This window comes from Cygnus olor, chromosome 3, assembly GCF_009769625.2.
Source record: "Cygnus olor isolate bCygOlo1 chromosome 3, bCygOlo1.pri.v2, whole genome shotgun sequence".
Taxonomy (NCBI): domain Eukaryota; kingdom Metazoa; phylum Chordata; class Aves; order Anseriformes; family Anatidae; genus Cygnus; species Cygnus olor.
The window spans coordinates 67,451,175-67,463,325 of record NC_049171.1 but is presented as its reverse complement, the minus strand read 5'-3'; the positions used below and the strand labels follow the sequence as shown (position 1 = coordinate 67,463,325).

At 37.4% G+C, this 12,151-nt stretch overlaps 1 protein-coding gene across 3 annotated transcripts in view; it reads right to left on the bottom strand.

The window, feature by feature from the left end:
* Positions 1 to 1,910: 1,910 nt before the first annotated feature.
* Positions 1,911 to 12,151, bottom strand: part of RGS17 (regulator of G protein signaling 17) — a 74,531-nt gene continuing 64,290 nt past the window's right edge. For 2 of the 3 annotated variants that reach the window (XM_040551364.1, XM_040551365.1), the window contains exons 3-5: positions 9,470 to 9,559; positions 5,470 to 5,704; positions 1,911 to 2,786 (exon numbers count right to left, since the gene is read on the bottom strand). In XM_040551364.1, the coding sequence (XP_040407298.1) occupies positions 2,598 to 2,786; positions 5,470 to 5,704; positions 9,470 to 9,559 (514 nt within the window). In that variant the 3' untranslated portion in view covers positions 1,911 to 2,597. The remainder of the gene's footprint in view (positions 2,787 to 5,469; positions 5,705 to 9,469; positions 9,560 to 12,151) is intronic. The other variant, XM_040551366.1, reaches the window with a different exon arrangement.

The following is a 12,151-nucleotide window of genomic DNA, read 5'->3' as shown; positions in this document are numbered from 1 at the left end:
ACTAGACATATGTAGGACCATAGTTAAATTCCAGTTAAGAAAAGAAGCCAGAAAAAAATCATTTTTTTCTAACAGTATTTCACAGTAGAAGGAGGCAGTCTTTTCTCACTGACTTCCCCCCCCCTCAGGATTTGTAAACATCGTAGCTATTATTCTATCAGTATAATAATTGAATATTTTATTCATAATAGTAAGTAGCTAACCAACATGAATAAAGTTGTCATAACACAATAACACTTTCAGACAAAACAGTTATTTATTAAAAGAAACATTTATAAATATTTTGTCTTGCATTTTAAACTACATTTTCATAAATAACAATATTTAAAAGTGCTGAATATGGTAGGATAGTCAGCAACGCCACTGTAAACAGATTTGTTTTCCACTTTGCAGATTTTTTTTAGATCCCATTTTGTCAAACACTACAACAGTTAAAATATTTGCATAGGGAATAGAGAATAGCCCTTTTAATCATCTCCTGAATTCTATATAAATTACAAAACCAAATGAGTTTAAGAAACAGTTCATTAAATTGTTCGTATATATCCAAAAAAAGCACATAGGTTTCAAGTAAAAAGAATGATTAAAAAATTCCCCAGACTTGCTATTTGAAGCATGTTCAATAAATTAAAAAAAAAAAAAAAAAGAAAAAAGAAAAAAAGAAAAGGAAAAGAAGAAAAAAAAGAGAGAGAGAGAAAGAGGTAGTAAAATAAAGGAAAAAAAAAAAAGCCCCAGGAAATAAACTAAGACCTGCATCCTACCAGCTACTGTATAGAGCCAGAGCAGCCTCGGTAGCAGCGGCTTCATCAAGAGCTGGCACCAGGGGCTGCCTGCAAGAAGCAGCTTGCTGGTTGGAGCCAAGTTTGTTGGGGCCAGATTCCACTCAGTTACACAACTGTAAAGCCTTTCAGTCCCATCAAAAGCAGTAGGGTTATGCTGTGTTTAGGCCTAGGAAAGTGAGAAGAACTTTGCCTCTTAAGTCTTAGTACAAGACCAGAGTTGTCAGTGTTAAATATATATATACAAACACACATGCATATATATATATATTTAACAAGCATTCAAAGCAATCTCATGGTATGTTATTAGCAGTTTGTGAGGGATGCTAATGCTCATTTGTCTTGTATATGGTAGGTATGAAGATGTTGGGATTTGTAAGTTCCAAGTCACTTCTCTTTAAACATCAAAATGCATCCTAAAATTGGACATTTTTTGATAAAAAGGCCAAGCAAACATCTATTAAAAACACCATGGCAGCAAAGTGATTCAGTACTGTGCTGCCTTAGCTCTAATTTAGGGCTCACTACAGGATTCTTTACCCAGGAAAGACACCCGTTGAGTTTTGGTAGGCATTTTGCTTGGGTAAGGACTGCAGATTTAGGAGCCCTTGAAGTTTGGTTTAATATCACTCTCCAAACCCCTTGTTTTCAAGGAGTACTCAAAATCAACGAGGCTAGAAGTTAAGATAAATCTTCTTTAACCCGCCACCTTGTAAAACATTACTTTGTTTAAAAACATTTTTTTTGACTGGATTTAGCTCTCAAAAAAAATCTTACAGGACAGATGTAATTCATCAAAATGTTCTAAAATGCTCTAAAATGCTACATGTAGGCAGTCTTTTATTAAATTTCTTTATTCAAAAAACTAAATTATCAAGCTTTTGTTTGTTTGTTTTTCTTTTTCTTTTTTTTTCTTTTTTTCTTTTCTGAAGTACATAACATTATACAACAGTGTTAGAACTGGATAGCCAGTCTTTAATAAATCAATTACAGTATCTGACATCTGAAATGTACATTGAAAATCTTTGTTCTTTTAACAATTAAACAATATCAGCGCATAGATTGTGTCACCCAGATATGGATCCCTTTAAGTGGTTTGTGCTTTTTTTTCTCTCTTTCTTTTTGACATTGCAAACTCTGTAATGAAAATGCCACAGTTTTGGCAGTGAACAACCAGAGGAATCCTCCGCTTGATTTATTTTAAATAAACAGTGATAAATAGCTCTTTTTTTTTTTTTTTTTTCTGTACAGAAATATTGGCTTCAAAAAGTCAGTGTATTGTACTCAGTAGAGCATGTTGAGTAATGCTACACCTTAAAAATTGGCTTTTTTCAGTTAGTGATGTTAAAAAATGCAAGCCTCTTTCTGGTTTGCTGCAATTGTTTCTATGTACCATTAGACTGTATTGCACAAAAAAGTTCTTAAATACAGATATAATTTATGTTATTGGATTAAATATTGCAACAACTAAGTGGTAAGTGAAGCAGTTTTACCTTGCACATGCAGTGTGAGGATACACAAGGAGACTGTTCATAAAACTACAAATACATCATTGCAATCGTGACTGCAGTTGGGTGAAAGGAGTGTGAAACAAATGTATTTTGGCAAATCCATTGTTCCCCTCCCATGCCATCTCAAGCAAGGAGGACCTTGGTAAAAATGTAGACATAGACCATAATATGTATTTGTTTCTTCACAGTAGCCTGAGTAGAGCTAAACTGTAGTTCTCCAGGAACCCAGCTCCAGATGTTATTAAACTACTTTTCTTCCATCCCGCCCACCCAAAAAAAATCAAGTTACTTTATTTGAAAATTAAAACTAAGTTTCAGAAGTAGAGCCTGTAATACTTTCAACAAGAGACTTATAAATTTGAGAGTTCAAAAACCTTGGAAAAGAGTCTCTGTGCATTAGGGTGTATATCTGGAGTTGGGCATCTTCATACATATGAGGACTGGGATCCAGCAAGTTTCTGTTAATCACTTCTCTCACCCGGGAATCAAGACTAACCTGAAGGAGATGAGAATAGACTGATATTAAACAATAATGCTGGGAAGGATGTATACATCTCATCATTGCATAGGGCTCCACAGAATACTTAGAGCTTATCAATTTCATAGTTTATTCAAGTTATGCTGTTTGTCTTTCACAGCCAGCATTCTAAAATGACCACACACAATTACAAAGTCAGACAACTAACTCAATTTCAGTTTTGACCTGTTCTTTTCATCCATATTAAGAGCTGTAAAATTAAATTCCTCTCTTTAACAGAATAAATACAGTGCTGCTAAATAAAGCTCTGCAGTAACCTGGATCTCCCCAAATATGTTATTATATCTTAAAATGTTTTATCTTTTTACATATTTAGAAATATTTCTCACAAAGGCTTTTTTTTTCCCCCTTATAATTTGTGGTTGAATCTTTAGAAATTTCCTATTCAGCATTCTTATCTGGCTGTCCTACAAGCAGTTGTTTTTTTTTTTTTTTTCCAGGCATTAAACTTGTTACTTACAAATTACCCAGAGTTTTTCGTTGTTTTTGTTGTGCTAATCTCCCCATTAATATTGAGTATTTCTGATTCATTTTTCTCTTCAAGATCTGTTAACATCTGGCAATTTATACTTTCAGGATATCATGTGTCCAGATTGAAGTTGTTAGCGAGCTTCAGTTTTAGCTTCTGAAGGTGACACGTTGTCTTCCAGGCTATTTCTGACCCAGCTATTGTTCAGATTGACTTCAGTGCCTAACTGACTTAGCTGGGCAAGCATGCTGGGCTGTGTGGCCAAGCTTAACAAGCTGGAGGGGTTACTCTGGTGGTGATTAAATGCTTTGAGACACAACAGCATGCAGGGGTGTAGCTTACATAGTTTTGAGCAGCAGTGTTACAGCCTTGTCTTAGGAGTTTATTAAAATAATTTTAAATCCTAGACCACTGCCTATCTGTAGCATGGAAATGACATGCTAAGATTGAAGCAATTGCTCCCCCCATGACACACACAGATGCGCATACACAGGCACTTATTTTAGCAAGACCAGTTTATGCAGCTAGCTAATTGACTCCTCATTATCAAATAAAAGGGCTGGGACAAAAAAGCTCAAATTTGGCAGAACGGCGGTGTCGTTTTGCCATTGAATATTGTAAAAGTTAATTGCAGTTATAGAGTGAAACAAAAATTAATTAGGGATCTGTTAATTCACATTGTAGTTTTTCCGTGACTCACTAGAGCCAGATGGCAAGAGTAGTTGCAATTATTAAAGTTATCTCCTTGGTAAACAGATGTATACAAGGTATTTGTTTAGTACACTAGGAGTTTCTGCCTCAATGACTTCATCACTGAGCAAGTTCCTATGTCAAAGTCCTCCTTTCGGTTCCTATGTCAAAAGGTTTCATCTAGAATGTGATGCTGGGATGAACAAGAACTTTAAAGCTCCTATGCTGATCTAAAGCATTGCAAACTCTTCTTCTTTGCCTCATGGGGTTTCCAGTAGGGGCAGGAGCAATTGGGATGATGACATCCTCACACATCCAGAGCATGAAGTTTGTGAGCAGGTTTTTTGAAACCCTAAGTCAAGCAAAACTACTTTAGTGTTTAAATTGTATCTGCTGGTACATGGCGGCTTAGAAAGACAACTGAGTGTTCAGTACATATATGTGTACTAGAGACACATATATACTATCAGGAATACACATTATTATCTTGCTGTATTGGTAGTTGTCTCATTCCAAAGCCAAAGCACACATGGTGTCACAAGAGAAGGGAATGGAGTTAAAAATGGCTGGTGTCTTCCTTCATATGAATGAATTTGCAAGTTATTACTAAAAGCAGTGCAAAGGTAAAACGTAGCAAGCCAAGTCCACAAGTGAGCGTAAATTAGCATAATGCTATTGAGGAGAAAGTCAGATGCAAGACAAGGCGGAGTTGCTAAAGGTACATGACATGGCCTGAGAAACTCTTCTACAATGCCTTTATATTTATTTGTTTATTCCAAACTGTGATTTGACAGGGGATGCTTTTACTCAACTTCAGCTGAAGATCATTTCAGTTTTAGGATTGGAGGAAGTTATATATAATTTCCTAGATGTTATCATACCTTTCATTAGAGAAAATGTGATCTCACTTCTTAGAGATCAACTTAGACTAGCTGATCCCACATAGGAATAACCAGAGCAAGTTTTACTTTTTTTTTTTTTTTTCCCAGCCAGATGTTGCAGCAGATAAATCTGTGCTGATTATGATTTAAATTCCTTTATATTGTACAAGACACAAACTGTGAATCTGTTTCATGATTGATTTGTTTCCTGTTAAATATTGAGTATTTTATTTGTCATATGATGCTGAAAATTTTGGTGCCATTTCTCCGTAAATCCATTTCTATGACGTATTTCTTGTTTTTGGCAGGCACACTGCATTGCTAAGGTAGTATTCCCATTTCTCATCCTTCTGTTTCTGGAATTTCCCTTTTATTCCTCTCTTATAGAGAGCTTTGAGGAGTTGTGGGCAGTGATACTAAATGGCTTAGCACCTGTGTCAGCACTTGTTCTATCCCTTGCTTTGTGATCTAAACTTCCATAATAAGTATTGCTCTCGTCTGATAGATCAGGCAGAGTTTCTGACCCCCCTCTGGCAATCCAGGGTATAGCATATCTGCTCTGGAATATCAGAAAATGCAAATCTAACATTTACAGCTTTACCTCTTTTGGTGAAAGTATAGAAATGTAATCTTCATAAATAAGTCTTGCTTTTTCTTCAATAACTTTCTTGTTCTGTTCCTTCTTTAGATCTTCACATGCAAGCCAGAAAAGCAGGTTCTCTTCACTATACTCTGTTCGAAGAAACTCTCTAAAAAGGTTCCTCCCAGCTGGTGTTTTCATCATCTTGTCAAAATTCTGAGCCCAAGACAAAATTTCATCTGCAGTAGGGTTTTGGCTGCAAAAGCAAAGTATCATTACAAATATGCTTCTATTTTTGTAACAGTGTTTTCATACATTCATCCAAAATTCTCCTTTCAATTGTACTTTAATCCAGAGTGAAAACTGGAAGCAACAAGGCTTCAGCAGTGACACGAGAATTTTGTTCACTCTTCACTTGTGCATTCATTATCTCAACAGCCCACTAAACTATGTTTAATATTAAGAGATGTGCACTTGGCTTTCTGCAAGGTTTCTACTGGTATTGTTCACCATCAGACTCAAAGAAATTTCCAGCAACAGGACTGAATTCCTGCTTCTGCATTTAAAGGAGATGTGAATTGAGGCAGCTGACAATAGGTTCTTTTTCATGATGGGCTTGGAAGACACCTGATGTCCCTGCCTGCTTCTGATAGGGTTTGGCCAATCACTGCCTGCCACACGATTTGGTTCAGCAAGGACAAGAAAAACAAAAGGCTCTTGGCAGCCAAGAGCATACTAATGAGGCCCAACAAAATAGTAATTCAGAGAGCTTTTAAATTAGCATATTTCTCTGTGCTTGTACCTAAGGGTTGCTAAGCTTCTCTCTGTTTGGTGCTATTGACCTGAATGATGATCTATTGGCATGGGATGTGATAGATGTTTCTGGCAAAACTGAAGAGAGAAGAAATGGGAAAAAATCCCCATTCCCATTTTCTGAAAGAAGCTATTTGCAGCTTGTAAGAGCGGATGCATGGGATAAGTGAACAGAAGACTAATTCGGGTCGCTAATCCACTAATGTACAAATCAACAGCCTGAGAAGGTCATACTCCAAGTTACTTAAAAAACAATTAAATGTGGTTTCACCCTTAACTCTGAGTGCTCATCCTCCCCTTCCTGATAGGATACAATGCAAGAGTTTTACTGGATGTTGTTAACAGTGTCTGTGCAATCATATTGCACAATAAGTGATATTTGTCCATACGATTTCAAGTCCATTTGTCAACTCCTAGTCTGCATGCAAGGCAGACTGGATGACAGGAAGCTATTCATGATAGTTTTTTGGCAGACCAAAAGATCTAATAAATGAGAAAGTGTTTAACATTGAAACTATCCAGCAAAATAGTTGTAATCTGAAGCAAAAGTTATAAACATACAGATTTAAAGGTAAAAAGTCCTCTCTCTGAGGAGAATGAAGCAAACCTGCTGAAGTAGATGGAGCTGACAAGCAACCTGTGTTTGGAAGGCATCTTTACTACAGTTGGATGAAAGTAAAAACAATATGAAGAAAAGTACAGAATAAGGCCATTTTGATAAGGTTTCACTTATAAAGATATTTTTTTTTCCACTGTAAGGTATGTCATTTCATTAAAAACTGCTTTCCTGTTCCCTCTCCAAAATGCTTGTTTCCTGAGGAGATTTGTGAAGAATACTCTTGTGCTATACCACTATATCAGTTTAAGGAAAGAATCACATGCAGAATCTCCAGTTTGATAAACTAAGGCTCATTTTTGTTTAAATAACTCATCCTGATGTTGGGAAATAGAAGAACAACTCCCTTTTTGAAGCCTTGAATTTAGTAGACATTGAAACCAGCCAAAACACTGCAGTGGGGCAGTGTCTGAATGTTCCTTGTTCCCAGGAAAGAAGAGGTAGATACTTACATGGAATATTTGAACCTCTGGATGTTCAGTCACCTCCTGTTTGGGTGTAGCCCTAACATACAGCACATGATGAGGCCTGATATATGCTGGGAGCAGCACCATTAGGTTAAAATGTGAGTATCATGTGTGTGGGACGCTATGGACAGAGTGAGACACGGGCCATCTTGCAGCCATTGTGACCTTTGGCTCTCATCTCCTGCATTTTTGCAACAGCAACTGTCTGGCAGTTTCTGCAGAATCCAGTAATTTAGGGGGTAGTGTAGACTGAAAGAGGTCTAAACTCATCAGTTCACCCAACAAGCCTTTCAAATGAATGGATCTGTCAGCAACTGAACTGCTAAGACTAGGATGTGCCTAGGAAGAAGCAGGAAAGGTGAGCACCCTCCCCATCAGCCAAGTAACTATTTTGCTCAGTCATGCATGAGTTGATGAACTTGCAAAGTTGGTGAATTTGTGAATTAATGAATTCATGAATAAATGAAGTTGTGAATCAGAATCTTAATAAGTTAGTCTCTTAAAAGGCTACTGAGATCGTTTGTTTTTTACCTAATGAGCTCATGCAATGAAGTTTGATTCACCGAGTACCTTGTCCTGTAAATTTGACAAGTTCAGACAAACTAAGATACTAACCTTAGCTGACGGATGTTACCTGACATAAGTTTCACTAGCAGTGGATGCAAAAATGTAGGTTTTGCCATGGCCTAAATTCAGGTGCTCTGAGTATGGTCTGGAGTTATTGATCTCCATTGGATTACAGAAGGATCTTAAGTTATGTAGGATGCAGTTTTATATCATGGTTGAGCTGAATTAAAAAAAATGTGGAATTAATATTTAACTAAGTAATCTCTTTACCTGCTACCTCTGCACATTTTCCTTGAGTTGAAGAACCTCAGATGAATACCAATTCAGTGTAGTTTGTGGTGGGGGAGCAGAACTGGAGGCAAAAGAGGAGGGAGCAGAGATATGTCATGGGTGGCAAACCTCCTCCTCCCAAAAGGCAAGGAGCTGTTAAGTCACAGCTTTGAATTAACCACATCTTTGTCTTGTGAAGCCACGTCCTTACTTTCTGTTAATATTCCTCTGACAGACCTTTCAGGCTTCCTGTCCCTCTGCCTACCACAGACAATGACGTTGAGAACAGGATCTCAGCCATGCAGGCTGAGCTCCCTGACTAAACTCTGTTCTTCCTTTGCATGGCAAAGCTACAAGGCTGAGTGTTAAAGCCTATGAAACATATAATCCTAGATGGAAATGTCACAAAGTACCATAGATATGTTGTGATGGAGAGCTCCTGTAAGTTCTTTGCAAGTAACTTGAATTCTGGGGTGCTCAGCATAATATAACTGAAGGAAATAAATAGTTAAACCGTACTCCTATAAACCTAAAAAAGATCTGTCAAATCAGTTCACTAGATGTTCTTTGTCAGTAAGAACAACAACAAAAAAAAGTCTATACTACTTATATCTTGTGGAAATTTTTGATTTTGACCTCTCAAAAATGACTGTGAGTAGAAATGGATAGGCTGAGGTGATTGGATTGCTTTTAAAATCGATCATAGAGTTAGAGTTAAGTTAGAGTTAAATTTTAATTTACTTTTTATGGGATTAGAGAAGTCAAGACCACTGATAGTTTAGCATATTTCCCAACAGAATAAATACAGGCCCAACCTTCAGACAGAAACAGAAGCTCAGACTTTTAATTTGCCCAGCTTTCAGAGTATGTGTTTCCTTGGTTAATTCAGATGAAACCATAGTCCAAGCTGTTCTACAAAAAGTAGCCATGTTAAAAATCTGACTATAAAGTACACTTTTGCCCAAGTCAGTTTTTCTTCTTGTTTGGGTAAGCAGAAGAAAATGATCCCACAAATAGCATACACTTCCTATAGAGTCCCATAGATCAGTGGAACCATTCTTGCACCTCCCATTTCTTCCCATCATTCTTTACCAACAAATGTGAAACTGTAAGTAAGCCTGAATGTCCCTGTTGGCATTTCATATCAGGCCTCATTTTGCTTCCTTTTGTCTAGAAATTTTAGGAGGAAAAGTCATTAAAAGAATATTTCAAAAGCCTACAAAACCAAAACAAGTTAGTTACAGGCAAATTAAAAAACATTTACTGGACAACGGTTTGACCAACTTACCATTCTTCTATGACTTGGATGCTCTCCATTTTGGTCGTATGTGTTGGTCTTCCTGCATTGTCTCCTCTATCTTCATTCCTAACAGTGAGGCTGCAATGTAGTACAACACTTTATTTTGTCTAGAGAAAGTTAATTTAAAAGAATGACTACAGAAACGCAAACTTTCAAAAGATATAAATATATGTAAAGTGTCATTTTTCACTCTTGCCCCTAAAATTTACACCCAAATCAAAATTTACATTTGGAGAGAAATTTTTTATAACATTTTTTTTTCCTGTAATAATGATGAATGTTAATTAACAGTTGGTATTAACATATGTGATTTTTATTTATTTATTTATTTACAAGCTGACAGTTTATCCACTGAAAAATTGAGAAGAACTTAGAGATCACTGTTGGAGTAATTTCACTTAGGAAATTTTGGATAATATTAGTAACAATAAGGATAGGGAGGATAAGAATATCTGAATCAGACACCGATCAGGGATTGGTGCCCCACCAGCTCTGGATGGTTGTTCATTCTTTATGAACATCCCCCTTTTTCTCTCCAGGATATAGTGGCAGTAGATGGCTTGGATACAGATCTTAACATGTGGCTACTCCTTATGATTTCTTCCTCTAATTCAAATTTCTTTTTTTGGAATGAAAGTTAAAGTTACTGGCCTCTAAACAGAAAGGCCTCCATTAAAGTTATGTTACTAGAAGCAATGAAAATAAAAACTTCCTTTAGGTAAAGACCTAGTTAAATTATATTTATTATCATTATTATTATTATTATTATTTTAATTTTTGGCTTCTCTTTCAAGCTGGTAACTTGCATCACTTACTTTTCTGTAAATGTCTTTTTAATTGGATTTGGTTCAGTGGTAGTGGCTTCCCCTGTGTGTGCTCTCTATGAGTGTTCTGGACCATGGTATTGCCAGCAAAAACACAGTCCCTGAAAACTACTGAAATAAAGTGCATTTTGAATAACATCAGTATTCATATTAGAAAGCTGGTTCCAATAATTAAGCTTAAGAAGTAAAACAGAGAAAATGGAGATTTTCCTTCAGTGGGTGTTCCCCGCATATTCAACTGAGGGAAAACAAGCAACCAAGCAAAAAATTCTCCCCTCTTAGTCCCAACAAAACTCATATTTTGAATATTTAGTATTCATCATACAATGATGCTCTCAATCATTCCAAGTGGAGATATGCAAAAATACGTTGATAACATAAGTGTCCCCTCCCCCCCCCCCCCCCCCCCGCAACTGTAGTAACTTCCACTCAGTTCTAAGAAGAAATCCCAACTTTGAGACATTTTTAGCACAAATAACCTTTCTTCCTAGCCCTTCTGCATTGATGAGTTTCATCAACATGTTTTCAGGCATTTGGCAGAGTGAATTGGGGATCTCAACTACTCTTCTGAAAATTGGCAGTTTAAACTTGCATGTAAAGCAGAGCACATATTAAGACTTAAACATTACAAAGACGTACACTTTCAAACAAAGCTGTTTGATACTGGTTGCTCCTTCACTTACCTGCCAAGACCTTAGTTCAGGCCCTTGATCCTGCTTTCCCTGTTACAGCGTAGGAATGCAGCTCCAGTGCTGCTAAGGTGTTAGGGTGTCATCAACTGCTGCAGGAGAAACAACACATCCTGAACTCTGGGGTTGGCAGGTAAAAAGCCCTTCCATCTCCTCTGACCTGTTGCTTGTCAGTCTATAGAGGGAGCACCCATGAAAACCGATGGGAGTTCCATATATAGAAGGAGAAAAAAAAGGGACCATCCACTTTCTGTCTTGTAATCTTTAAGTCCGCACATGTAACTGCTTAGGGTTTACTTTGCATCTGGTTGGAGCACAAAGTGAGGGCGAAGGAGAAGCAGGGGAGGCACAAAGCTGCTCTCCCTCCCTGCCTTTGCAGTCCTCCACTAGAACAGCATTCATTCGTGTTCTCCGCTGGGTTCAGAGAACTGACTGTCCTTTGGGCCATGGGAGTGTGACACAGCAGAAGCAGTAAACAGCTTGCGTCAGCTGGGAATGCAGCAGGGTGTTCACCTGAGTCCTTCAAAAAAAGGCTGCCCTTTTATTTCTTCTATCACACGAGCAGTAGCTAAACCATACTGAGATAATTTACTTATTGGACAGTAGACTTATTGCAAGGTTTGGATGCAGAGTCTTACTGGAAGTGGAAGGTGACTGATCTGAGAGCAGCTAATCTGCCCTGCTACTTTAATTTGATGTCTGGGGTCAGATATTGATGGTTGTGCTCATGCAAAATCTGTGCTGAACTTGAGAAAACCAATATGGGTTGATGAAAGGGGAATACAAGTAGTGAGTAGGGAATAAGAAAGAGAAATAGAGAAATGGACGAGAAATCCATGTTGACCTCATTGCACGTTTTTGTCAGAGGAGTAATGGATAGGCCCTATGCATTTTGATTTTCTGCAAGACTACATGTTGGTAAAAAGTTTGGATTGTGGGCCCAGAATGCAACGTACAGTTTTCTGGTATTTATACCAGTGTGATAGTGTGAAGGGCACACTTGGCCCTGATTCCTTCATCTCAGCAGTCATAGCTGAAGTTCAATGGCTGAAGTTAGTCAGCACTACAAAACAGGGAAGACTCTAAAAGAGGTGTTAGATGTGGTTGGACCAATTTCTCAAGTTTGGGTACTGTATTCAAAACTATGCTAAATTTAT